At 39.4% G+C, this 25,547-nt stretch overlaps 4 protein-coding genes across 6 annotated transcripts; 1 reads left to right on the top strand and 3 right to left on the bottom strand.

Moving 5' to 3' along the window:
- The first annotated feature begins 10 nt into the window (after nt 1-10).
- Nucleotides 11-3,716, top strand: impa1 (inositol monophosphatase 1). 2 transcript variants are annotated; one of them, XM_084708360.1, is made up of 9 exons: nt 11-176; nt 704-791; nt 961-1,094; nt 1,491-1,595; nt 1,691-1,736; nt 1,879-1,987; nt 2,113-2,221; nt 2,626-2,777; nt 3,174-3,716. In XM_084708360.1, the coding sequence occupies exons 2-9, from the start codon at nt 729-731 to the stop codon at nt 3,299-3,301; spliced, it is 846 nt and encodes a 281-aa protein (XP_084564486.1). In that variant the 5' UTR covers nt 11-176; nt 704-728; the 3' UTR covers nt 3,302-3,716. The 2 variants fall into 2 exon arrangements, with proteins under 2 accessions (XP_084564486.1, XP_084564485.1); XM_084708359.1 differs by having other exon boundaries at nt 12-176; nt 692-791.
- Nucleotides 3,717-3,938: 222 nt separating this feature from the next.
- On the bottom strand, nt 3,939-13,709 carry LOC146271114 (E3 ubiquitin-protein ligase lubel). The gene is made up of 21 exons (XM_084708354.1): nt 13,554-13,709; nt 13,007-13,097; nt 12,628-12,693; nt 12,363-12,529; nt 11,364-11,524; nt 11,090-11,160; nt 10,540-10,695; nt 9,691-9,804; nt 9,248-9,505; nt 8,966-9,057; nt 8,508-8,696; nt 7,982-8,164; nt 7,646-7,744; nt 7,161-7,250; nt 6,936-7,050; nt 6,547-6,665; nt 6,330-6,443; nt 6,063-6,123; nt 5,816-5,909; nt 5,546-5,714; nt 3,939-5,191 (listed from the first exon to the last, which is right to left on the bottom strand). The coding sequence occupies exons 1-21, from the start codon at nt 13,596-13,598 to the stop codon at nt 5,033-5,035; spliced, it is 2,613 nt and encodes an 870-aa protein (XP_084564480.1). The 5' UTR covers nt 13,599-13,709; the 3' UTR covers nt 3,939-5,032.
- A 1,359-nt stretch (nt 13,710-15,068) lies between these two features.
- Nucleotides 15,069-17,957, bottom strand: nebl (nebulette). Its single transcript, XM_084707964.1, has 6 exons — nt 17,734-17,957; nt 17,231-17,325; nt 16,882-16,966; nt 16,065-16,230; nt 15,586-15,695; nt 15,069-15,347 (listed from the first exon to the last, which is right to left on the bottom strand). Exons 1-6 carry the CDS (start codon nt 17,800-17,802, stop codon nt 15,171-15,173), a joined length of 702 nt encoding a protein of 233 aa, XP_084564090.1. The 5' UTR covers nt 17,803-17,957; the 3' UTR covers nt 15,069-15,170.
- A 696-nt stretch (nt 17,958-18,653) lies between these two features.
- dnajc1 (DnaJ (Hsp40) homolog, subfamily C, member 1) lies at nt 18,654-25,516 on the bottom strand. 2 transcript variants are annotated; one of them, XM_084708419.1, is made up of 12 exons: nt 25,212-25,516; nt 24,046-24,147; nt 23,523-23,569; nt 23,134-23,299; nt 22,695-22,792; nt 22,493-22,586; nt 22,228-22,318; nt 21,933-22,099; nt 21,399-21,521; nt 20,902-20,950; nt 19,973-20,427; nt 18,654-19,783 (listed from the first exon to the last, which is right to left on the bottom strand). In XM_084708419.1, exons 1-12 carry the CDS (start codon nt 25,365-25,367, stop codon nt 19,715-19,717), a joined length of 1,617 nt encoding a protein of 538 aa, XP_084564545.1. In that variant the 5' UTR covers nt 25,368-25,516; the 3' UTR covers nt 18,654-19,714. The 2 variants fall into 2 exon arrangements, with proteins under 2 accessions (XP_084564545.1, XP_084564546.1); XM_084708420.1 differs by having other exon boundaries at nt 21,399-21,518.
- Between the last annotated feature and the right edge of the window lie 31 nt (nt 25,517-25,547).

Here is a 25,547-nt window from a genome sequence, read left to right as displayed (position 1 = left end):
GACAGTTCAATCAGATCAATGGTTTTAGCACAGGTCCAGTGTCCGTAATTGGCCACAGTGGCGTGTGCGGCAGCATACTGTATCCTGTGTTCATCTCGGATAATTCATTCGATCGACGAAGAAGAAAGCAAAACATACGGATTACGGAAGCGGCTCAACTGTATTCTTTTACACAGGTAAGACTTCAGTCCCCAAGGGGTATCCAATTTAGAACGAAACTTGATAATCATAATGTCTGTTTTACTCTATTTTCACTTTGCTGAATCCCCCCCTTTAGACATAGCTAGCGGTTAAATATACGAAAAGTGAACACTTTCCAAGTCGAATTAGGTCAATTAGGGAAGCGCGCACTCGTTGGTGATTAGGTTAGGCAGTATGTGTTTGCCCAAATTAAATGTTTGCCATCAAATCAAATGTGAGAGTTTATATATCAGTGTAAAAATATTGGATGCTGACCTGAACGGACTGAAGAGCTCCTCATAAATACCTTTAATGTTTGCCGATGTGGTAGGCCTACCATCTCTGATAGTAATAGTTTTATACAGAATAGTGTCCATTGTATCCGTGACTATTGACAAATTGTTCACACCATTTAATTTTTAAAGTTTGAGTTGTAATTGAGATGTAATCTACAGTACATATGTGTCCAGTGTTTGGTTTCCAGAATAACCTTTATGTAATAACCTTTCAGCATCCTTTTAAGGGCATTTTCCTAACATCACAGCACCATGCCTGACCCCTGGCAGGATGCCATGGACCATGCCGTGGCTTTGGCCAGGAAAGCAGGATCTGTGAGTGTGTCTGTGTGTGCGTGCATGCTACTATGAACTTGTCTGATTGGTTCTATCCATACTTTCTATTTTGTTTGCATTGTCTAGCAATTGTTGTTTTACATTGGCCCTGTTAGACAAGTATCTTTATCACACTGGTGAGTATTTTTTACAATCCTCTTATGTCTAGATGGTGAGGGATGCAGTACAGAATGAAATGACCATTACTTGCAAGAGCTCCTCTGTGGATTTAGTGACGAAGACAGACCAAAAGGTGGAGAAGCTCATCATTGAATCTGTGAAAGAGAAGTTTCCCAAGCACAGGTATAGTCACTTTCAAGAATATCCTCTTTACATAATGTGTATTTGATACCCTCCCATTAAGGTGTGTCTAGTAAGCAATTAATATGGTAGTAAAATGTTTTAGATTTGTTTATTAAGGTGAATGTCAAAACATTGTGCAAAGCCCTGCTAAACAGGAAGCCAAACATCAAATGGACTATGCAAGTAGTAAAAGTGCACTCTGAAAGTATGCAGACCCCTTTCCCCCAATTGTGTTACAGTCTTACTCTACTATATTGATGCATTAACTACATTTTACAGTAAGGTAATGTAGAGGTGTAAAAAGGGAAAGGGTCTAAATACTTGAAAATGAAAATGCACCGTATCAGACAGTACCTGAGGGTTTCCTCTTAACACCTGTTCTCTTTGCTTTTCAAGTTTCATAGGTGAAGAATCTGTGGCTGCTGGTGAGCCTTGTGTCCTGACTGATGACCCAACCTGGATAGTCGACCCCGTGGATGGGACCACTAACTTTGTCCATGGGTAAGAAATGTGTCTCTTGGTTGACTACATATGAATTATATCATTATTTATGGTATATTATTATTTATTACCATTATTTTCCTTCATCCTGATAGATATCCATTTGTTGCTATTTCTATTGGCTTTGCAGTCAACAGAAAGGTATATTATGAATTTTTTGCTGTTCTAAATGTGATGCTAGACTACATTCTTATAATTGAAAAACTGATGAAGTCAGAAAACTTTCTGAAAGTACTGATACCCTTAATGCGCAATACAATGCAAAAATTGCTTTATTAAACAGATGGAGTTTGGTGTAGTCTACAGCTGCATAGAAGATAAGATGTACACAGCAAGAAAGGGAAAGGGAGCCTTCTGTAATGGACAGACACTTCAAGTGTCAGACCAGAAGGGTAAACGTCTATCCCTCCTATGTACTTGATGATCAAATGTGTCTCTCGACTGACTACACTTGTCAAAAGTCAAGGTTCGGTACAATAGAGTCAAACAGAGTATGTCTGTTCATTTTGGATTGCAGAGATCAGCCAATCCATTATCGCCACAGAGTTTGGATCCAACAGAGATGCGGAGGTTGTAGATAAGATCTTCTCAAGCATGAAAAAGATCCTGTGTCTACCGATCCATGGGTAAGCCCACAGAGATGAAGTGTTAATGTCATTAGACCATCGAGGCAGTAGCGAGTTGGGAGGCATTTCAAATAACTTGGGATAAAAAATGGGGTTCTGCCCATTGACTTTACAAGGTAGCCTATTTTGGACAACCGTTCTGATAGTTTTAATACACTGCACAAAAATGTGTAGTGTCATAGATCACGTGCTCTCATTGTTATAAAACACCTTATTACCTGAACGCTAATCAAACTAGGTAAACCTGAACTAAAATGTGTTCTCGTATTAGCTGAAGAACCATAAACAATGGTCTATGTAAGGTTTTACATGCTGATACTCTGCCAGAAGGTTGGCATGTCTCAGCATGCTGTATTCTGTCTATCTGTTATGACCCTGTGTCTCTTTATCATCTTAACCACTAGGATGCGAGGAGTGGGTACGGCTGCCACTAACATGTGCCTGGTGGCGTCTGGCTGTGTGGAGGCCTACTATGAGATAGGGATCCACTGCTGGGACATTGCTGCCGGGGCTGTCATAGTCACGGAGGCTGGAGGAGTCCTAATGGATGTAGAAGGTAGAGTAACATTTTGTACTTTGTCGTCATATGTCCTTGTCCTACCTGGTTAGCTGTTTTCATGATGCAGACCGTTTTAGGCCGTTTGGCATGCAAAGAGGGACTTGTGGGATGGTGCTGTTGTTGTTTAGATCAGTGCAGAAGGGTATGATGTACATTTAGTGAGCACCAAATCTACTTGGTAATTTGACGCATGTGCGGTGAGAACCAAATCTATAACTGTAATTGGACGGTAACACATTAATTACCATAAGATAGTCTACTATTTACTCAGTTGATACAGGTACAGTTAACTAAATTGGACGCTCAAACACACAACCACTGTATGATCTCCAAATTGTGTGGTGTCATTTACCATTGTATGGTCACTAATGCAGTTAATTGTTATTGCTTTAGGTGGGCCTTTGGACCTCATGTCTAGAAGAGTAATAGCTGCCAACAACAGGACTGTTGCGGAAAGGATTGTCAAAGAAATTGATGCATTCACCCCTTTGCGAGATGATGCACCTATTGAACCAAAATAGTTATGTATGAACTTTGTATAGTATACAATTATGCATATTAATGTCCCAAAATTAGCCTTGTCACGTTTCTGTTTTTAAATGTATTTTGTTTTAAGTGACATTGAAAAAACGTTTTATAGACTACCCGTTTGGATTATTGAAACAGCATCTTTGTCATTTGGTAGGTAGAAGAACGATTGGTGCAACCTTTAGGCAAGTCTGTACTGAATGTAGGCTTGTAGTCTGTCTACGTTAGACTCCTCATGTTCCTAGGATTAACTGCTGAAATACATCAAATACCTCTCTGCTGGTGGAGAATAGTTTTGCAGTTACCCAGTAACTGAGATCAGGCTGAACTAGAAGTGTTTGGAAAGTCCAGTTTAAACAAAGGATTTACCTTGGGCAACCTCACAATTAAATGTATTATTTTACTGAAGGTTGAATTTTCATACATCTTGTATTTTTTAACATTGCATGTTCCTTCTGCTTTCCTTCTTCACTCAGAAAAGAGCCATAGTGCAGTCAGAGATGAGCCAATGGCAGTGTTTGTCATTGTCCCAGGATCAGGATTCAGGAATATTGATTTAAATATATTAACACTTGTAACTATGAAAACATTATTGTATGAAGTATTAACCAATTCACAATTACTTCAGGCTTGTTGGTGAATATTTTAATAGAATATATTTCAGAAATAACACACTTTGTACATACTGTAATTGTGTTAGCTCTATATGGAAAACAATTCGATACATTTTAAGAGGAAATATTTCTGTAAAACATTAGAACGTACTGAATAGTGTGTTGACTATTGTACCATACTAGCAGATCATGTACAGTGCATAATCCAGAAAACGTCTTATGGCATGTACTTAACTCTAACTTCAATCCTGAGAACCTATTTGAATCACCTACTTTACCTTTGTTTAAGGTAAAGTCATCTTCAGACCAGTGCCTACATTAGTCCTGACTTTATGAAAAAACATTACAGCCTTAGGGACCAAAAATCTACTAAGGAAACAAGAAAGTGCATTAAGTAGCTCATTCATATCATATTATAGACTTACATAAAAATAAACAGTTTAGGTGTTAGACATATCCTGCAGTCACAAACATTACAAATGAAAAAGGTCGCTTTTCTCCATAATCATTACTCCATTAGTCACTCATACCATTCACTTTTTCTTATCTTTCAATCTAATCAACCTTTTCTTTTATGCATTTGTGAAAGGACACTCATTCATTTCATACCACATAATCCACTTAATCAATTATGTAATGACGTGCACTTCAAATATCCTTCATACACAGAACAAGGATGTATTTGAGTTGGGTTTGAAATGGGTTTCAGTGAGATCCACTTAAACTATAGAATCAACACAATTCTTAAAATGCCCCTGCTTTTTGTTTGTTTGCAAAATGTCACAAACCATGTCAATTCAGGACATGTGGCCGCCGTGTGACGTTTTGTGAAATGTAAACAAGGCCGTGTTCAGTCCTATTCTGTGTTCAGAAGCCGAGCAGTGTCTTATAGGGTTAATCCAACGGGTTTATTGGTCCAACATAGGTGGAACCATTTAGACCGATGGGCGTACCGTACCCATACAATTCGATTCTGTAAAAGGGATATTATTCCCCTTTATTTAAATTTGACCATAATTTCATATATTTAAACAGGAGGACACTAAACAATTTAATCCTAAATTAGCGTGTCAGACGCTAATTTGCATAACATTGTTCTGGTTTGCATCCTTAGTCATTAAGTAGTAACAACAACTGGGAGTCTTCTGAGAAGCCACTAGCTGAGATGTTCTGGGCAGCAGGCCACATGCTTCCCATAGGTGGGCAAAGGTGATCTTTCACCTTCACAGGAGTGCCATGGTCCCTCAGGCGAACACTCTGGGTAAGTATCTGAAAGTGGTAGAGGTAAGTGGGTTGTTACTAGAGACTCATGCAAACTAAACACACAATGAGTCCGGTGCATTTTGCATAGCATTTGAGCTCACAGTGCATCGTTACGATTTGAATCCGAACATGCGAATGTAAATGCTAACTGGCAGCAAGCTACAAACGATTCAAATGTGACTCAAAGCCACACAGGGTGACATCCTTTTTTGATTTTTGCTCTGTCTGGTTCTACATGAGTCCTCACCTGTGCCTCGAGCCTCTAATAGTTGTAGGGCTACAGTGTAACAGGTAAAAAATAACTCATTGCATAAGAAAAAAAGAAAATGATTGTTATTATTATAATGAATTATTCCTCACCAGTCTGAGGCGGTGCGTGTAGAGTGGCTCAGGTTCTTGAGGCTTCCTCTGGGGAACAGGGACATGCCATCTCTGTAGATCTGTCACGATCTCTGCTGCGTCGAACAGAACCGCTGGGTCGGCCTGACTTCGGTTAATGAGTTCAACCAGGTACTCCTTATAATGGAGTCTGGGGAATGGTAAGAAGAAGAAAACACATTCAGCAAAAACATTGCCACTGCAGGCTCAGAAGACCCGACTTGAGCCTTGTTACTCTCTTATGTCTCTTACGCGCAGTAACCGTTGTGCTCAGTAAGAGCTGGTCGACCACACGGTTCCTCCTTCCTACTGCCTGTGTCTGGTAGCTCCAGAACAGCACACACACCTGATACACAGGGAGTCAAAGCGTCTTAAGAAAGATAGTCAAATGCCAGGGAGTTGGTTATGTCAAACAGGGCAAATGTATTCTCCAAACAAGTAAATAATGCATTTAGGTAAAAATCCAATGTAGATATATTTATGCGAATAGATGCTTTACCTCTGAAGCCTGTCTTTGTGAAGTCTTCTTTGATCAGATTTGAGAGGGAGACTCTGTAATGCTGGAGTTCAACATACAGACCGGCCATCAATCGGCAGCATCAACAGTCCACAATAAGAAATTAGTTTTATGGCACAGTAAGTAACATAACTGGTACAGTAAAGCACCCGGATAAGAATGGTCATCATTGTACAGCAGCCAGTCTAGAGTGAAAGCATGAGTGAGGGAGTGATGTAAGATCTGTAGCCTAAACAGATGAAGACTTACCTGTAGTAGCTTGTGAAGTCTGGTCACACTCCAGTCCCTTAGGTGGTACAGGCAGTCCCTGGGGTGGTGGGCGTGTAACCCCTTAGTACCACACTCAGCAGAGAACTTACAAGCCTAAGAAGATGACACCACTGCATTTACCAAGTCATCGCGGGTCAATTTAATACTAACAATGCGTAACTCAGTCGTGTTCAAGCAGGGGACATGGCACACTTACGGAGCCTAAGCTGAAGGGCCTTTTGCAGCTGCCACAGAATTCATGCTGGCACTGGGTGCATTTGAAATGGAGGCAACCACCCTTGGAGAGGTAGAACACAAACTCGCATTTTGGACATTCTGAAACAAAGATTATGGATGTAGTTTGTGTGGCATGCTACCATCTGCCACGTAAAAGAATGCATTCACACATCGATTACCAGGCTATTATACGTGTATCTACACAACTGACACATACATTTATTTCCATTTTCATCTTAACTTGTTTTGTTAGGTATCTTACAGAAAATAATTGTATTCACAGTGTGGACTATAGGTAGCTCTCTGGATTGAGCATAAGGTCCCAATCAATATTTCATTACACCCCTAAGTAACAGTGTGTGTCCTTACCTATCTTGTTCTTGTTCAGGAGGATCTCTAGTCGTGTAGTCTGGTGCTCTGGGTCATTGTGGAGTTTCCACTCTTTGAATTTCTGACATGAGAGCCCCTCATGCTGGGTAGCCCACTGATAAACACCCACAGTACCGGAGAAAAATGGAACACAAACCACATGGTTAGATCAATAGCTAATTGCTTTTTTCTAGATATTAAATGAGTACATGCAATCCCCCTTACAGCAGTCTTGCAGCGGGAGCAGGTGCTTTTCCCACAGCTGGGGCAGTCCATCCTTAATCGGTCTGCCTCGTGTAGAAGGCCGAACGAGCACTGAAGAGCACACAGATTTACACTCACTTTCCACAAGTGTTTTCAGTAACCACTGCAACCCGTATTTTGGTCCTCTTTGATAGCAGAATGCACATGTATTCTTTTTGGATTCGTAAATATTTGCATGATCTTCTGACCAATCAAATCAGTCAAAAATAATTTTCTTGAAACAATGTTCAAGTGTTTTGGCCCACATCTACCACTGACTGCGTACAATGGTTGTATAGGACATTTTTATAACTTACATCAATCATTCATACTGTAAGTATTTAAATCAAGCCACTGACCATCATACAATACATTTAGTTGTCTTATACACTTCAAAGACACATTGAAAGTGAGATAGACGGAGAACTACTGATTTACAGAAAGAGAGAAGAGGGATGTTTCCCTACATGGGCACACCAGCGGAAGTTGGGCATTTCTTGTAAGGCTCTGTCTCTCAGCTTCCTCTGGAACAACTCATGGGTCTGAGGATCCAGATAATGTTTGATCTGTAAAAAGATGGGTATCAATTATTCAATAAATATTATAAATATCAAATTATTAAAAAGGAAAAACCAGTAGCAATCAGATCAAATACTGTGGGCAAGAATTTGCTGATGCTACTAAATAGCAATGGTCACAAGTGTAGGTTATGGTTGTTATCTGGAAGTGCTGTGTTTGTGCTGGGATATGTCCAACCAAATGGCATTGTGCTAAAGCCTTTTGGGAGTGCGGGAGGTCGTCACCTTGGTGTCTAGCAGGCTGAAGTAGTCCATCAACCCCTCCGTGAGCCCCTGGGTACGGACATCCGGCTGGCTGCACAGGGGACACACCATGTGGGCGATGCTCTTCTCCTTGATGGCTGCAGAGAAGTAAGCCTTGAAGCAGGCCTCACAGAAGGCACACGAGCAGTGGGTCATAGTAATGATCTGGAGGGGTAAAGGAAGGTTACATGGAGGAGGCTCGAAGACAAATGTTGTAGGTCGGACCTTTTGTTTCTATACGATAGGTTACAGTCCAAATTTGCATTAAAGAAATGTTTACTTATTGTTCTGAGCGCAATTAGTGTTGAGGCAGCTATCCACATACTTATATATCCCTTCCCTCAAAAGTAATAAAATCATCAGCAAATCCATGATGACATTTGTAATATTTGTTAGGCTCACTGACGCCAGACAATTTGTCCTTTCAGTCTTCCTCGTAAAATATGGACAAAAAGCAGCAGGTGCCTGTTCACCAACATGAAGCCAGTCCGACCACAGCCTGACCTACCTTGCAGAAGGACATCATCTCCTGGCAGATGGGGCACTCATGGGAGAGGAACTTGAGAGCCGAGGGAAAGTCGCTGCACAACTGCACCGCCTCCTGGACATCAGCAGGGTTGAAGCTCTGCCCCTCCAGGGACAACAGGCTCCTGAACATGGCTGCCTTGTCCCCAGAGATGACATCTGGGATTGGAGTCTATATGAAAAGACACAAAAGAAAAGCTAATTGTTTTCTGATTGCTTGAGGACTGTTCAAAAGAATAGTTTGCGATTTGTAAATGGCCACAAGAAACTATAAGAAGTCATTATTAACATCATGGTATTACATTTTAATGGTACCTTACGTGGAGATGGGAAAAGGGGCACCTATTCTCCCTGTGTAATGATGTGTACTGCTTCACTGTAATACGTATCTACACACAGTAGAAGTTGTTGTTTTTGTCTTAAATAGTAGGACAGCCTCACCTGACAACTGTCAAAGCTCCTCAGCTGGATAAGGACAGGTTTGTTATTCAGAGTGATAATTCTGTTTGCCTGTTGTAACACTTGCTCTGCATCTATAAACAGATTAAAATGACATGAACGTAAAAGTACAGTCAAATGCACATGAGTAATTCAAGGAAATGTGCATAGCTTGGAGACACGCTTTTAGTTTGTCAGGGATGAAGCGAATCCGTGCAGATGCCTCCTTTTAGCTACTAACAAGATTGGACGTCAACCCTAGCCGAGGTCCATCTGTATGTTCACCTCTGGGGCTGTGGAAGGTGATGCAGGCCTGATCAGGCTGGGCTGCTGGGTAGGTCACATCCAGAACCTCCCCTCCTCCGTTGGTCTTGCGTTGGAAGTAGAGTGTCAGTTTGTTCTTCATGTGTCGAGGGACCACGCCCACGGGCAGCTTGTTCACCAGGACCCTGTGGCTGTCATCCACCAGGGCCAGGGGGGTGGAGGAGGGCTTGGGAGTGGTCTGGCTCCCTCCAGAGGAAGCGTGGGAGAGTGTGGCAGCTCCTGCAATGTTCAAGTCAGATATACTTGATGGTTGATGTGCCTTCCAAGCAGAGCAGAGGCTGAGCTGCATCGTTTGCAGTGTAGCCTATCCAGGCGTTTTTCCCCCCAGTTCAGATTGTTCGATTATTTGCCCTTTAAACCATTGTTAATTTTGAAAACATTGTTCTTTTTCTTTCTTTCTTTACCTTTAGAAGTGTTATCTTTGGTTTCAAGCTGGTATATGTTGACCACATTTTCCAACTGTAGGCTACTGAATAGGTTGCTGATGTCCCCCGAGCTGGATGGAGTTGAATCTGGAGCTGTAGTGAAGAGAACAGGAACATGTTAGACCTTTAGAATGTACTGGAATAGAGTACATTGTCATTTACAGAAGGTGGGTCACTGTTTTGGATACAGTGCAATAAGATACATTTGTAGTGTTACCTTTCCGTTACCCATAGAATCCAGTTTCATTAATGTAGAATACCAAATTACAATGGTTTGTGAAGTACTCCCTATTCCATCAAACATTCACTTTATTTTTTATTTTCTTACAGATACTACATCTACCACATTGCCATTTCATCCATAAAAAATGTCACCTCACTAGATGAGTAGCTAAATAAAGTATATAATCTTAGTCTTATCGTGCTTTTTGTTGGTTTTGGTTCATTCCCACAGGGGCAAGGAGATAGGTAAGTTGCCAATGGGCATACACCATGTAACATTCACTTTGGTTGAGAACCCTAGGCAAAGAAAGGGTGCCACCCAGTGTACTTTTGTTAGAGGTGGTTTGGCGGGTTAAGTTAACACAGTTAACATAGTTCTGTTTGCGTTTCCTTGGTACCATTCATAGTTCCCTTGTTCCCATTTGAATTTAAACATTGTTTCATTCATTATGCTCAGGTGCACACACCATTATTCCACGACTAAACACGGCATACAATTGTTAGACCCTTTTCCCTCCCTAAACAGCTGAACCTAAGAGAGGGTCATAATGGTGACCTCAATCTGCTTACATACCGAAATACAGACCAACTGGGGGTGAATCCTACCTGAGCCACTACCGATGAAAGGGTTGGAGGAGGAGTACCGTAAAGGCTGGTCAGGTGGTCTGAAGTCGATCTCCAACAGCTCTTCTGTGTAGGATCGCCTCAACCTGGACTCCCCAACCACCTCTGACTGGCTGGACTTTAAACCGTTGGCTGGAACTAAAGAAGAAACAGTGGAGCCAATGCGAAACAAAAGTAAAAGACAGCTCTATAATCTGAAAAGGAACAGTTAAGATTAATATTCATATTTGTAACATATCTCAAAATGATGTCTATGCAGGAAGACAAATAATGAGTATAATAAAGAGTTGGTGTACTGTCTCAGACAGACAGTGGCCAAATGTTCCAACTTAAGGAACTACAATGTTTGTGTGCAGGTAAATGTGGCCCATGTTAAATATTCCTGAGAGAGTAAAAATGCAGAGTGGCAAACACTGTCTCCATAGTCTCAAAAGGCCCTTAATACAGCCCTCACTAAAAGACTTGTGAAACTGAATGACAGTTGTGGATTCTGTTGTGGACAATTTTGAGGGATTTTAAAACCAAAACTCACCCCTCTCTCTTGGGGTCTGCATCAATGACTGTCCAACTGTTAGGGTAGAATAGCTTCTTGGGTTGAGCCAGCTAGTGTTGAACACAGAGCAAAACAAAATCAAAGAATCAACAATAACATTCAATACAACTTCGATCCACAGCATATTCAATAACAATGTTCTACAGTGTAATGCTGCTACTTTCAAAATAACAGTTATGCTGCTTGTTGTATATTGTGCCGTATATTGTAAGTCTAAATTCACTGTCTAAAAAAACAGAGAGCCCAAATTCACCCTCCATCAGCAAGATGCTGTCCACGAGCATCAGGACACACTGCATGTGCTCTGTGTGCTGGGGTAGGTAGCGTCTCAGCTCTCAGTGTGGCAAAGAGGGGAGTCTCTTTTAGGAAGGCAGATCTCATCTCTGCGACAACTTGTGCGAGACTGGACTGACCCTGTAAATTTCAATGCACCAACATCAATGCAATATTCATGAGAAGATCTGACCATCTTATCCTTAAGTGTGGCATGCTTGTCCATAACACAAATATTTACTGTAGCCCTCTAGAAATACTTAAAGACTGCTCGTTTAAACACACACAGATGCACATGAAGACACAAGAACTGGCTTCATAAAAGACATTGTGGGATTTTTTCCGGGACATTGTTTGAGCCTTAACAATACAATAAGACTTTATTGTACATTTGCAATGGACTAACAAAAATTATTCTGAACAGTTAAGGGTAGGCTTAGTTCTGGAATTAAGCAATCCTATTTGTTGATAACATGGTTTTGAAGTAGTAACAAAAGTGTATGGAAAAGGAACGGTGCAGAATAATATTTATGTAGAATAACATTGCAACTACACTGACACCTAATGCAACTACACAACACCATGGCATGAGCATGACCATGAACACAAACACATAGTTTATGTAGGCTACTTTAAGAGTAGCTAACCATGTTACCCAGAACAAAATATTTTAGAAAAATAGGTCAATTTGGATAAAATAGAATATGTCTGCTTAATGCTTTACATTTTTTAATCACCCATGACACACAGTTTAATCATTTTTGCACTCTTCTAGTAAGCAAAGCCTCTCCACTCACTGTTGAAATTAAGAGTTTAACTTTACTCTCTGTTTTATTCTACTATAGATTGATTTAACATCATTACATTTAGCCTACTCCAAGCTTTGTTGAAGCCCTGTCCATTAAACCTTCCCCAAGTGAGTTCAAAAAAGCCTATTAAACATTGTAAATATTCCAATAAAACTGTACCATCGACTTACACTCTTCCAGTTGTTAAGACAAATGAGACTGACATGCCCACTTGCATCCACACAAGGGCATCGGAGGTTGATCACCATAGAACCCGACGGACACACATGGCACCGTGGTTGGTTTTGGGGGTGTGTCTGATGAAGCCAAATGCGTACAGGGATGTTGTATGTATTACCTTGGAAGGCCAAACAAAACACAAGAAACACTACTATGATACTGCAACGTATAAGACAGTTAACTATTCCATAGTGTGTTGTTATTCTGTGTTTTTACCATCATATGGTACTGGAATAGTGCCAGCCAAACAAACCAACTTCTTCTTCTCCTTGTTGGGGTAACCTGCAGTGTTAACAGGGCATTTATCAATTATTGAATATCCAGTCCAAGGAATCTCTAATGAGGTTGAATAATATATTAGTGGTGGAGAAATAGAAGGAATTTCCTGAGAGGGCATCTCTCTGAAGATTAGCCAAGCAGGCTTGGAAAGAGCAGAAATCACCAAGGAATACTAGTCAATGTCAGATTGTGAGGAACTACAAACTGGTGAAGAACAACTGAACTTTTATAATCTCAAGAGCACTGCAAATATAATGCTAACACCATCTCGATCCACCTGGACACGGGTGTTGGTTTTTGACTGAACTGAACTTACAGTAGAAGTCCACATACATCCGCAGATCTCCGTATGTTGTTGTGACACTCCTGATATCCCTCAGTGCTTCCGCAGGAAAATTGTATTTACACTGTAAAACAGCATGCAAATCAGTCAACCATTTCTGTGACTACAGTAACAATAGTAATCTGTCGTTCATAGTAATTAGTACAACAATCAACAAAGAAATGTGGATTGATTTAGTGGGAACTTTCTAGGGGTATTCTGAGAGTAGTACTGACTCTGCGTATATGTCGGTTAATACTAATAGCATTCAGTGGCATAGCATAGGTCAGGTGCAATCAAGACTAATTCCCAAACTGTTAGCTTTCATCACGATGCATTTTGTTGTTTGATGTTTTTTCTCACTTCTTAATACAACTGTGAACTATCGTCTGATGACTGTCTCGCTACTAGTACTAGCTACTAGCTAGTAAAACTAGGCATGCTAGCTACCTACTAGTTCTACAGACTAGCTCAGCTGTCACTGTCAGACAAACTTTATTAGCCTATTAGCGTAGGACATCAAGGATAATTTCAAACTCACCTCGGCCAGAGTTTCAAATTCAAGTTCAGCTGGAACCCTCGGCATCGTTATGCGTGTTTGATGAAAAAATATCCATAGAAAAAGTTATACAATTCCACATAGCATGATAGAAAACAACATGAGAAGGGAACCGCCGACAGCGTCTTCAGTCTCTGGCGTCCTTTCCCAAAATTCCAAAATAAAAGACCCGGGATAAATTGCACTTCTAATGACAGGTGCAGCTTTCACAAATATGCTATAAAATGACAAAATAATACCTCCAAGCACTGCATTGATTGAAACAGCTTTCTACATGAACACAAGCATCTGTCAACTCCAGAGTTTGTTTGAATAAAATTGCTTTAATAATTATAGTTATTTGGTTACTGCTTGTTAGTGATCGACATCTCTCAAGAACTTGCTTTTCTTTTCTTTAGCTTGCTTCCTGTTTCCTCCTTTTTGAAGTGTTGTGGCAGTGGTGGCTAAAACGACTCTGACTATACAGCAGGGTCCGTGTACGTGAGCTGTGAACATTACTTCTCAGCCATCACTGCAAATACTAAAGGTGCAAGCAGTATTCAGTCGAGGTCAAGGCTGATTTAGAGGCCAAGTTCAGATGCTTGCACACTCAAAAGCTTGTCCTAGATGGTATCTGGTAGCCTAAGATCTGTGGTCAGTACACATTATCCAACACATGTATAACCAATGGGTATCCCTGCAGTTAAGAGTCTGAAACATATTGTATGCCGACTTGTACAGTATTTTATGGTTGCACCCATACCATGTTTCTCATATAATCAGAGGATATTTAGTGAGTAAATGAGTGAGTTATGTTGCCTTCAACTTATTATAATACTAAAGCTATTCAAGTCACATTTACAACAGTTTGTTTTGTGGCCTACAGATAAGACATGCATACACACAACTGAATACTTCAGGTACATAATAACTTTACAATCTAAATAAATAGGCACTATGATAAATAATTTATATTCGTCTCCCAAAAATAATCCTCAGCTAAATATCACTGGTCTGTATTTTGCTGAACCAAAATGTGTAAAGTCTCTTGTGTATAATAATCAAAATATGCTGCTGTGGAAATTTTGGGGGATGGAAGCCATGTCAATAATTTAAAAGGTACAATATGAGTTGCAACGATAAAACCCAACATACAATTCACATTAATTCAATAAGTGTATTGTAATTATTGCTGCAACATTTATTGTCAACTTTTATTGAAAAACATGTCCCTCTTATGTACTGAACTCTTAAAATACCTGTACCTATGAATGCTAACATGACAACATGAAGATTGGTATTTTGTATATTTAGAATTTTTGTAGCCCACATTACATACGGTCTATAACCAACATTTGGGGCGTGCAGTGTGCCTGGTTGTTTCACATATTGACAGATGTCACTTGAACCAATTGATGCCAGATGGAAAGCAGATTTTTAATAATTTATAGGGTATACACACAAAGATGCAGTACATAGAATGTGCATTATATATTTAGATATATAAGATAATGCATTTATTAATTTACGCTAATGACATAAGCAGGATGAAACATTGGTAGTAGGCTTTGTTATTTAAGGTGTTTAAAAATTCAGATCCATTTCCAAACAGGTTTGACATTAGCGTAACCCTTGTATGTAATTGGCTGGAAGCATCCCAGACCTGCCAGTTCTTTCAACTGTGCCATACACCCAACCCCCATCAATTGGCTGCACTCCATGGATGATGTCACCATCCCGGAATGACACCTCATCAGTGTCTTGGCTGACATAGTCATAAAGGGCTCTGTACACACTCTACCAGAAACAATACAAGTAAAGACCAGACCACATCAAAGTTCAAATGCATAACATATTTCAATATGTTTATATTGCACTGCAGGGTCTTCTAAAGCCCAGACAATGTAAGAATAATAATTGAAGACTTTGAGACTTTCTTGTTTACGTTTCAACAGATAACGGTGTTAGGCACCAAGAATAGAAACCCAAATTAGGGTGACATGTCACAACTTTATCAACACATCAGCAGACTTACCAGATGTGAACGACGCTGCATGGATCTTAAAGAATGCATGCTGGTCTGATGCATGTAGCTGTCTCCCAAGGTGTGTGCTTTGGGGTAGTATGCCCCTGGCAGTACGGGAGCTGCAAAAATCAATTTCAGGCATGCAATATACAACTTCTTTAACGTGTTTGATAATAACTTTAATCAACTACATAAAAAGTTGCAATGTTTAAAAAATGTCACTGTTGAATACATGACACACACACACAAAACATTCACTTCAGCAAAATGCCCAAATATTAAAATGCTTCGATCCATCGATATTTTGTCTATATAAACTTAAAAACATTCTGGAAGCCAAAAAATGAATTCACCATTCGAAGCTAGACATATTATAATCCATAATTATCCACTGTACCAGTGGGGAAGGTATAATAAAGCTGAAGAGCATCCTGCTTACCTAAAGTGTACAGTAGTATAAAGGGGTAACAATAATAGAGGATGCCGACCTACGATGATGCCTGGCCTGTGGGCCATTTCCATGATGTATTGGTGCACACGTTTGTGTGCCGGGTGCTCAGATGTCTTGTTGTCCTGCCACACTTGAGACTGAGCGTAGCCTCCTTGAGTGACACCGTGTGAGCCCATTCCCTCGTAATCTTTGCGATATTTCACCTGAAATTTTGAATTATCCGTTAGAATTACATATTTTTTAATGATTTTAAACATTTAGTTATGACCATGCCATATGTTATGTTACAGTATTTTCCACACACAAAAAAAACAAGTCAGGTTTGATCATCTAAGTGGCTTAAAGACAGGTAGACCACCTACATTTTCTGCTGCTGCAATATAAAAAATGTCTGTTTGATTTACCTTAATCAGAGATTGTATACCCACTTGCTATAATTTTAGATGCACCATACATAGCTACCATATAATTCAATGCTCTCTCATAACATTTGTTTTAAATAAATGTGAACATTTATGAGACAAGACTATCCCATATGGACAAAAGAACTGTTTCCGGTATGGTAAATTGAAAATGAATGTGGTGGTTGCCAGGAACCCATAGGAGAGGTGGCAGCAGTGCTGCAGTGACAGGTGGAGAAGCCATGGGGATCCTTCTGGATCGAGTTCTTTCTTACCATGTTTACCTCAGTGTCACACCATTTTACAATATGTCAAATTTTTGTCAATAGCAGTTTGTAGCCTTGAAGTGATAATTTTTTATCTTGTCTAATAAACAGACATTTGTTGACTGTTTGAAATCTTTCTAAGTTAATCTTTAAGCATGGTTCATGTATAATGCAAGGTTCACAATACCTGGCTCTGAAGCATACTTTGCTGTCTCAGTCGGAGGTTCTCAGGAGTGTCCGCAACAATAGTAAATGATTGCTTTGGATAGTGCCTTTTATGACATCAGGATTGATTGTAAGAAATAAAAACATTTAATGTTATTCGTTCTGTTGATTAAACTTACTCTTGTGAAATCAACTTATAGCCAAATATTTTTCCTGTTGTTTTCACAAATTACTTAACATTCCCAATTATTTGAGAATGTACTGTATATCTATCAAATGTCTCTATGTATATTATTGGATAGAACTCATTTTTATTTCTTTATTACAATTCAACATTTACTAAGCAGGAAACTGTTTAAAATAATACTCACGCATTACAATAGGGCTTCTTCTCATAGCCTTTGTAGTTCTTCATATTTAGAGCCATTCTGCACACCTCACAGTGGAAACATCCTTTATGCCAAATCTGGATCAAAAAGGGCAAGTAATAACCAAGTAGCTGTAGGAATCTCAGAGGTAAACATGTATGTATTTACCATCACCATTGTGTCTAGACTGCCATGTGTTGGTGTATGGTGATTGAGATCTCATTGTCTGTGAACCACCCAGTTATAAAGCATGGGAAACCTGCAACACATTAGGCTACAAAGTACTTGTCAACATTGCTGAATGGAAATCTTCAGAATACAGTCAATAGAATACATTGTAACTAAATCAAATCACATTTATTTGTATAGCCCTTTTTACACGCAAGCATGTCACAGAGGGCTTCACATACGCCCATAGAACTGCCCCTCAATCAACCTAAACCCCTCAAGAAAGACAAGGAAAAACTAATATGCTGTGTACGTGTATAGAGACTGAGAAGCCTTACCTTATCCAAGCAGTTCACTTTTTCCGTCACATAAACAATTTTCCCACATCGTGCACAATGAGGATTCATATTTTACAACCAAGTATCTTAAGGATCAAATAGTTGGTATAAAAGTTGTTCAAAAATATTGAACCGTAAACTTCAGTCGGATAGCTGAATGTGTCTTGCAGTCCACCACAATATGTTTATCAGCATGTGTTTTGATTCTTGGAGGACTACCAAAGCTGCTCAAATGGTGGGAGGATACCAAACAACCAAAACTAAGCATTTCACCCTGCCCAGACATTGTACCAAATTAGAGTCACTAATTTTATGTTTTGGCCACAATATTATAGTCCTTTTGTATTCATTCAAAGGATATGCTACCAATTATTAAATATGATTACTTTATTGTACATTGTTCAACAGGGTAACATCTAACATTAAATGTAGATTCATTACCATGTAACTACACAGAAATACTAATAGTAATATCATTGTCGTAATATTTACGTTAAGGGTATTACAACAGGACTTGGTTGCCTAACTGTACAGAGTAGAGGGGAAGTGGATGTGGCAAAATGGCTGCTGGTGTTTATAACCAAAACCAGATCAATGTCAGAATCCACCTTGTCAACCTCCCCCATACCAATTTTCATTAGGTCAATGACGTCTGTTGAACCGCAATATCATCCATCTACTTAACAGTTTCTACATTATGTAACTACAATGTTGCTCCTACAGGCATTACTATGTAGTTACATGGTAGTTCAAGTCTACCTATTGTCAAGTGTTAACTTAACAATTCATCCAATATGAATCAAAATACCTTAAATAGAAAGTTTACAGTCTGCTCTTGAACCTCATTGTCATTATATCCTCAACATATACACACACACACACATGTATATGTATTATCAGTAACTAATGTGTGACGAATGAAATGTGCATAACCGTTTATTTAAAAACATAAAACATAAGCAGTACAATACGTTATTGTAAATAAAATGGCAAGTGGGATGTTTTTGAGTACTGACAAGCGTTTCATTGTGTTGGTGCACTTTATGATAGATCATGGAGGGTTGGGTGGCATGCTTTGGGCAGAGCTAAGGCACATAACTGTTCATGAGTAAATCAAATGTACATCCAGACTTCCTTTATTCCCTTTGTGTCACCCATGTTTTGGGGTTATTAAAGGATTTTAAACATTTAGACCATTTGGGCACTTACTGGAAGTGTAACATTTGCATTTAGAGATTTATGACTAATATTTTTTTGCGTAACCCATCCACAAACACTGAAATAGCTGCCTTGCTTAAGGAAGTATGTAATGCTGGTGCATAGCATTAACACACATTTTTACACATACTTTGCACATACTTTGCCATCAGTAGTCTACCTGGGAAAACCTGAAGCACATCTAATCAGGTAAAATATCTAGAGTATGTTTCACTGCAAGCACCTGCTACTGTATAATCAGACTACAGATTCACACTTGAACACTGCACAGATTATTCAATTGTGCTTTTGGATTCCCAGATTTTGCTACAAAGATTACAGAAGTCATGCTGTTAATTTAAATGTTGTTTTGGCGAGTGTGAGATGCCATGTTCTAGCTTCTCTATACTTTACTCAAGCAAGGCGGTTATTGCTGGATTACAGTGAGAAACATGCTTTCTTCTCCCACAATCCCATGAAGCCAAACATTTGAAATACTTATATTGAGGATATTCAGTTGACTGCTCAACTTCCATACATTTTCTTACCATACATGTTTTGAGTAGTAAAAAGGGTTCCCAGTCTTTCTCTCTACCTCTCAGTGACATGACAGCTGACCATGGTGTGAGCCTTTAGAAGTCCTTCAATATGATATGCATATTGAACTACTTTCATGTATTCAGGTCTGTCAAGTCCAATAGTTTTGAAGGAAGTAGAAGACCTGAGGTCTGATGTGAACATCAGAAAGTCTAACAGCAAAATGAAAATAACTATTTTGGGAGAGTTAGCTCTTGGCTTGTTTTCTTTTCTGCACAAGCTCTGCCAAAAGTTTGTAACGGATCATACACTCCTCCTGAAAAGAAAAAGGAAAAGGTTATGAATTTAAAGCCACCATTCTAGATCGAATACTAACAATGTTTTCAAATTCTATGCATTATTGAGAGGTTGGTTTTTGTCCATTAAGGTCAAGTCCATCTTTAATATACCTATACCCAAGGGGTATATTACAATTTGACAGGCAGACAGTAAAGGGGTATTTGACCTTTCGTTTTCCAGGGACCACCATGGCAATCTTGTCCCAGCGTTCAGAAGTGCCACGAGGGTATTGCTGAAGGGCCAACTCTAGCAGTTTCTGTTGATTCTGGGTCCACACATCATCAGCTGTGGCAGATTTCTCCCTGAGTGCCTGGTGGGTTTGTGGACTTTGCTCATCCTCACTGTCTTCAACTGCTGCTGGGTCGAAGTCCTTCTGTCTGCGATTCTTAACCTTGGACTCCCCCACGTCACTCCCAGTCTTTCTGGGTCGCCTCCTGAGGGCCTGGGCACCCTCCGCATCATCCATGTCACATGACTCTGTGGCCCCTGAGGTGGCCTCTGGGTCAAATGCCTCGGAGTTGTCTCGCTGGGTGATGAGGCTGTCAGGTACCGTTCCAGACACTACTCTGTTGGCTTTTCCTGTGGTAGAAGTTCCCTTGAGCTCAGATAACTTCACCATTCCTGCATTGAAAATGTAGAACACGGTTACTCTATAAGTCTAAATTGCATATAGGTAAAGGCTTCATATCTGTGTGAGAAGAAAGGTTTGGATTGTTGTGAATGATTTTTCTGATGCTGATAGACATAATGAATTGGGTACGCATTATGTATTTTCCCAAAGGCACTTAATAAGACCACATCCACCTTTCAGTCAGCTCTTGTTCAACCAGATATATGTAATTCCTGTGTATCACTAAATACAGTATATCTTGGGTTTTTTCCAAGTACATTTAATATTCAATCATTTCAAAAATCTGCTTGATGAATAAAATGTCAAATCAAATGTCATGTATTATGTGGATTATACAACATTGTTCAAGCACAATTACTCAAAGATATAAACATATTTCTAGCTCTCCCCACACACACACACACCATAGATCCATGCTGTAATAGAGCCAGGATGCAAAAAGGAAAATAAAACAATTGTCTTACCTGAGGTGTTGGTAACACAATCTTTAACTTGTTTGACCTTTGTTGTAACCTGTAGTAGATGTATAGTTTCCATATAATTAATGTCAGACTCTTATGTCATGGACATACTAGGTGCCCCCCTATATGATGGTACACAATGTGGAACATGTTCTAGGCTGCTACATGATGTGCTAGTGACATCATGCGGAGGCTCCTCAAATGTCATAAAAAATTACCTTGTTAAGAGAAGGTGAGTTTCATTTGCACAGTTCTATTTAGTCTACGGTATCCTAGGCTAAATTCCACTGAGTCAAATTAATATTGACATTTACTCCAGGGCCTGTCCTCAAAAAGGTTAGGCTCATCATCAGTGGAAGTGGCTTGTTGTTCTAAATCTTAGTTGACACCATGGCTTGTTGTTCTAAATCTTAGTTGACACCATGGCTTGTGGTTCCAGATATAAATATTAAAATCCCGCCACTGCAGTGCTGTCGAGTAATGTAGTAGTATAGACTTACCTCTGTCACTGATCTTCCAAGTTCGTGGGCAATTTTTTCCCAGCGACCAGGCGTTCCTCCAGGGAACTTGGCCATACTCCGTGTCAGCAGACTGATGTCCTCTTCTGTCCACTCGGGCGTCTGCTGAATAAAAAGACCTCTGCTGAGCTTGGTGGTAGATATGACTAAATAATGTGATCTGGCTCATTTCCGAAGGCACTTTATCGGGATACCACATCAGTGAAACATTTTCAAAGAGCAACAGGTCTACAGTATGACAACAGACCATTTGGCTGGCATGCTAATGAACAGGAGTGTTGTGCTTAACGATGCCTATTGGTTGCTGTTGGGCCAAAGGGCAACAAAATGACCTGCTGCTGTTGCATATAATCACAACCGTCTTTGCCATTTCTGTGACTATACAGCAAGAAGCTACCAGAGCTGGACACATCTAGAACGAGCTTGCTTCTGAACTGGCAATTCACTCTTTTCAGGTTTATGTCCTTGGGACATGGGAAAAAAAGACACTGGTTGGAAAAAATACAAACAGATCACCTTCTTCTTCTCGGCTTTGCTGTCATCAAGCCAATGATCCATCTGATCCTCTATCTCTTCAATTGAGGTGCCCTGATCATAAGATGGAAGGAACCCGGTGTCCGTTATAGCTGGCTCATACACAGGGAATTCAAATTTTGGTTTCTTCACTTTGGGTCGCTTCTCTTCTGTGGGACAGGTAATAAATGAATATAAAATGAAATAAACAAGATACAAATTACATTTGTCCCATTCATGCATTTTCTTTAACCACATTGTTAGTCAAATGTAAAATGAATAATGTAATGCTAATTACTCTGTGTCGTCTCTTGTTCCGCCATAGCTTGAGCCTCCTCTTTCTCTTCAATCTTCATCTGCTTGTAGTCTTCATAATACTGTTTCATGTCCTAAAACACAGACATTTCTAGTATGATTGGTATCAACAGTAGCTTATAATATATAAACGATCTTCCTCCTTAATCTGGTTCATTATCCTTCTAGCTGTCAGATGGCATGCATGCTTATTAGTTTTCAAGTAAATAAATAAACCTTTAACAGGTATGTATTTGTATTTTTTCTACCTGGATGGCTTGTGGAAGGGACTTGAGTGACAAATACAGCCAGATGCTCAACTTAAGAGGCAAGATATCCTGCCAATGAGGTTTGTCGTGGCATCTGTAACGACAAAAAGCCTTTTATGTATAACATACATATATACTATAACATACATACATTCAAATTGCACTTAAAATGTGCATTAAATAAATATGATTTTCGACTTACCTCTCTGCCTTATCCTGACCTGTACACTTTGATTCATCCACAGTCTTGCTGCTCAACTTTTTCTTTTTCTCCTTTTTTTTCTTACTCAGAAGTTCATCCTGCGAATGAAAAAGCACAGAATGTTTGAGCTTGACCTGTGTGGGATGTGTTCCTGCAAAAACATTCTAAACATATAAAGAAAATACATTATTATATAAATACTTTACAGTATAGCATGGAGTATTGTTTAGTTTGATATTTTCCCAGGCCCACTCATAGCACATGACCATTTCCAGCTACATCTCTTGGAATATTCACAAGAAAATGTGAAGAGACGTCATGTGTGCGCCAGATGTTACAGTGATAATGATCATTTATGACACTTAATCTACAAACCAAAACTGCCATGATAGGTCACAACCCCAAAGTGGTGAAAGCAGAGCTGACAAGGTTCTCTCACCAGCTGCTTCTCCAGGTAGATTGACCAGATCACTGCATAATGTCCCACTGTTAGGATAAGGAACAGCAGGAAACCCAGCTCTCCATTGCTCATCTTTCTGACTCGTCTATAGTAGAATACTGGTTGTCTCCAGTCTGGTAGGCCATTGACAAGGATATCATTATAGCTGTAGGGAAAGATAAAAAGTGCTGTTTTATGAGTTGTTAAAAGGGAGAGAGAAATGATGTTACAGCTGAGAGTGTATCTAGGCTGAGGTCAACTAGTTATACAGATATTTCAAACATGTAATTAGGTAAAAATGGACAAGTGTTAATCGATTTGGTTTTGGTGCTTTAACCCAAGTATGTCCACATTGGCAAACTAATTTGAAGAAAAATAGGACTTCTCACCTCTGTCTCCTTTCCTCATCTTTAAGTACCTCGTAGATGGACACTAACTACAGGAGAAAAGATGACACGAGACAATGGTTACAGAACAAGAACAATTTCAGACTCGCAACAAAGGACATTTTCCATTCACAGCAGTATGTATTATACTGTACAAGTACATTTTCCAAAATACCTATCATGGGAATAACTCTCAAATAAGTGAGAAATATGCAACCAGCTACCTTTTTTCTTTTAAGATATATATTTTTATAAGTTTTAAAGGTAATTCTTAAAAGGTCATGGACAGTCTGTTCATATTTTAAAAGCAGGCAGCTAGCTTTCACAGGAGCAAATTCATTTTCTCTGAAGATGCATTGAAAAACATTGCAACCTTCTACTACACAGTACAGAAACAAAACAAATATAATAAATTAATCTTCGTTAACAGTTGCATTGTCAAAACTTTCCACTGAGGAAATGTTTTTCAAAGGCCAGCTTTCACCCGATTGCTTAGTCTATTACTTCAAACAAACGAATGTCTTACTTGTCTGAACTGTGTCTCAGCATTTTCGTCTTTGTTCTTGTCCGGATGTAGAGTAAGAGACAGCCTGCGATATGCCTTTCTGATGTCTGCTGATGATGCATCCTACATCAGAAAAAAAAACTTGAATACATTAAAAGACTAACAGATCTGTTAGCCGCAACATACTACTTTATCTACCAGTCAGTGCAATACAGCCCTTGAGATTCAAATAAACGATTAAAAGCAGCCTTCCTGGCTTAAATACGGTTTGATATGCCTGAGGATGACATACACCATATCAGGGTTCCAACTGGATGCATCTCCCTGATTATTCCAACAAGGTGCATTTGTCCTCCCATCAGTATGCTCATGAGTGTACTTTTTAAAATGAATAAGACCAGACTAACAATACATTTGATGTAGTCATGTGCAATCACCCAAGCTTCTAAAGACAATTTTTGCAAAAAAAAACTCAAATGTATATCTTTTTTCCAGCTGTGGAGGTAATGGATATTATTAGATCTTATTTGATCGTTTTTACTTTTTGTTTCTATTTACCGTAGTAACAAGGCATGCGGACTAACATTTTTAAAATGTTAACTTTAAAATAATGTGGTCACGAATTCAAACGTATTCGGTGTGGGCCTTCCTAAACCTTTTTGGAGTCGTACACGGGTAAAAAGAATATGTCCAAGCAAATCCTCCCGTAACCTTTTTGACACGTGTCCTTCTAGAGCTTGGAGATGCGTAAAAGCAATGGGACGAACGTTCTCTAACGATGTGGGATTAAGGTTTGCTAGTTCATATAGGCTATGTAACATTTATTTTAAAATAGGCTATACTTTACAACTAAAAATAACTATTTATTATTATTTGTTTTCTTCAACTGTACCATATGTTATGGAGTGCGTCTGCCGAAGGTTGACTAAAAGCGAAATGCAAATCTTATTGCAATTTTGTTCACATCATTAGACAACGAAATTACTTACTGTCTGACACCTTTACGGTTTAATGCAGCCGTGACAAACTGTACTATGTTATTATTTTAGATGTCTGAGGTAGCGAATAACGCAATACGGCAGTTTTGCAAGTGTAAGGTTTTTTTGTTAGTCTGCCTTGTTCATTTGCAAGCAACAATTATGCAAGCTCGTTAGGGGCTGCTACCAAGTTCCAAGGTTTCAACTCACCTGCTCTACCGACAGGAATTCGTAAAAAGATTGGGGAATTTCTTCTACAAGATCAAAAAGCTCAAGATCGGTATCCCACGCGCAAATGGGAACTGAAAAAGTAAAGAGAATACTGAATGCCAAGAAAACCTTAAGATTCTTCAATGCTGCGTACATTGTGATGCTTCAAATAATGCTGGCTCAATGAAAATGGATAGCTGACAAATCGTGTGTTTAAAATGTTAAATAGGTTTGTAAGTAAGGAAGGAAATGCTATATTCTATGGAGAAAAATCTATGTTGTGCCAGCTACACTGAGAGAGTACTTCCGGGTCTAGACTAAGTTTTACTGCCTAAG

Source organism: Hypomesus nipponensis, chromosome 10, assembly GCF_054491055.1.
Source record: "Hypomesus nipponensis isolate SF chromosome 10, ASM5449105v1, whole genome shotgun sequence".
Lineage (NCBI taxonomy): Eukaryota > Metazoa > Chordata > Actinopteri > Osmeriformes > Osmeridae > Hypomesus > Hypomesus nipponensis.
Note: the sequence above shows the minus strand (reverse complement) of the source record. Positions and strands in the feature narration are given on the sequence as shown.

Excerpts from the sequence above, each read along its gene's own strand:
- dnajc1 (XM_084708419.1), bottom strand. The coding sequence starts at position 25,367 with ATGTACGCAGCATTGAAGAATCTTAAGGTTTTCTTGGCATTCAGTATT. Across the intron at positions 23,570-24,045 it reads CTGAGACACAGTTCAGACAA|TTAGTGTCCATCTACGAGGT; the intron begins GTAAGACATTCG and ends TTTCTCCTGTAG. Across the intron at positions 20,428-20,901 it reads TTGTGTTACCAACACCTCAG|GAATGGTGAAGTTATCTGAG; the intron begins GTAAGACAATTG and ends TTTTCAATGCAG.
- LOC146271114 (XM_084708354.1), bottom strand. The coding sequence starts at position 13,598 with ATGCCGAGGGTTCCAGCTGAACTTGAATTTGAAACTCTGGCCGAG. Across the intron at positions 12,530-12,627 it reads TATTCCAGTACCATATGATG|GTAATACATACAACATCCCT; the intron begins GTAAAAACACAG and ends TGGCCTTCCAAG. Across the intron at positions 9,805-10,539 it reads TTTCATCGGTAGTGGCTCAG|CTCCAGATTCAACTCCATCC; the intron begins GTAGGATTCACC and ends TCTTCACTACAG.
- impa1 (XM_084708360.1), top strand. The coding sequence starts at position 729 with ATGCCTGACCCCTGGCAGGATGCCATGGACCATGCCGTGGCTTTGGCC. Across the intron at positions 1,596-1,690 it reads ACCACTAACTTTGTCCATGG|ATATCCATTTGTTGCTATTT; the intron begins GTAAGAAATGTG and ends TCATCCTGATAG. Across the intron at positions 1,988-2,112 it reads TCAAGTGTCAGACCAGAAGG|AGATCAGCCAATCCATTATC; the intron begins GTAAACGTCTAT and ends TTTGGATTGCAG.
- nebl (XM_084707964.1), bottom strand. The coding sequence starts at position 17,802 with ATGAATCCTCATTGTGCACGATGTGGGAAAATTGTTTATGTGACGGAA. Across the intron at positions 17,326-17,733 it reads AAGTGAACTGCTTGGATAAG|ATTTGGCATAAAGGATGTTT; the intron begins GTAAGGCTTCTC and ends TTTTTGATCCAG. Across the intron at positions 15,696-16,064 it reads CAGGCCAGGCATCATCGTAG|CTCCCGTACTGCCAGGGGCA; the intron begins GTCGGCATCCTC and ends TGATTTTTGCAG.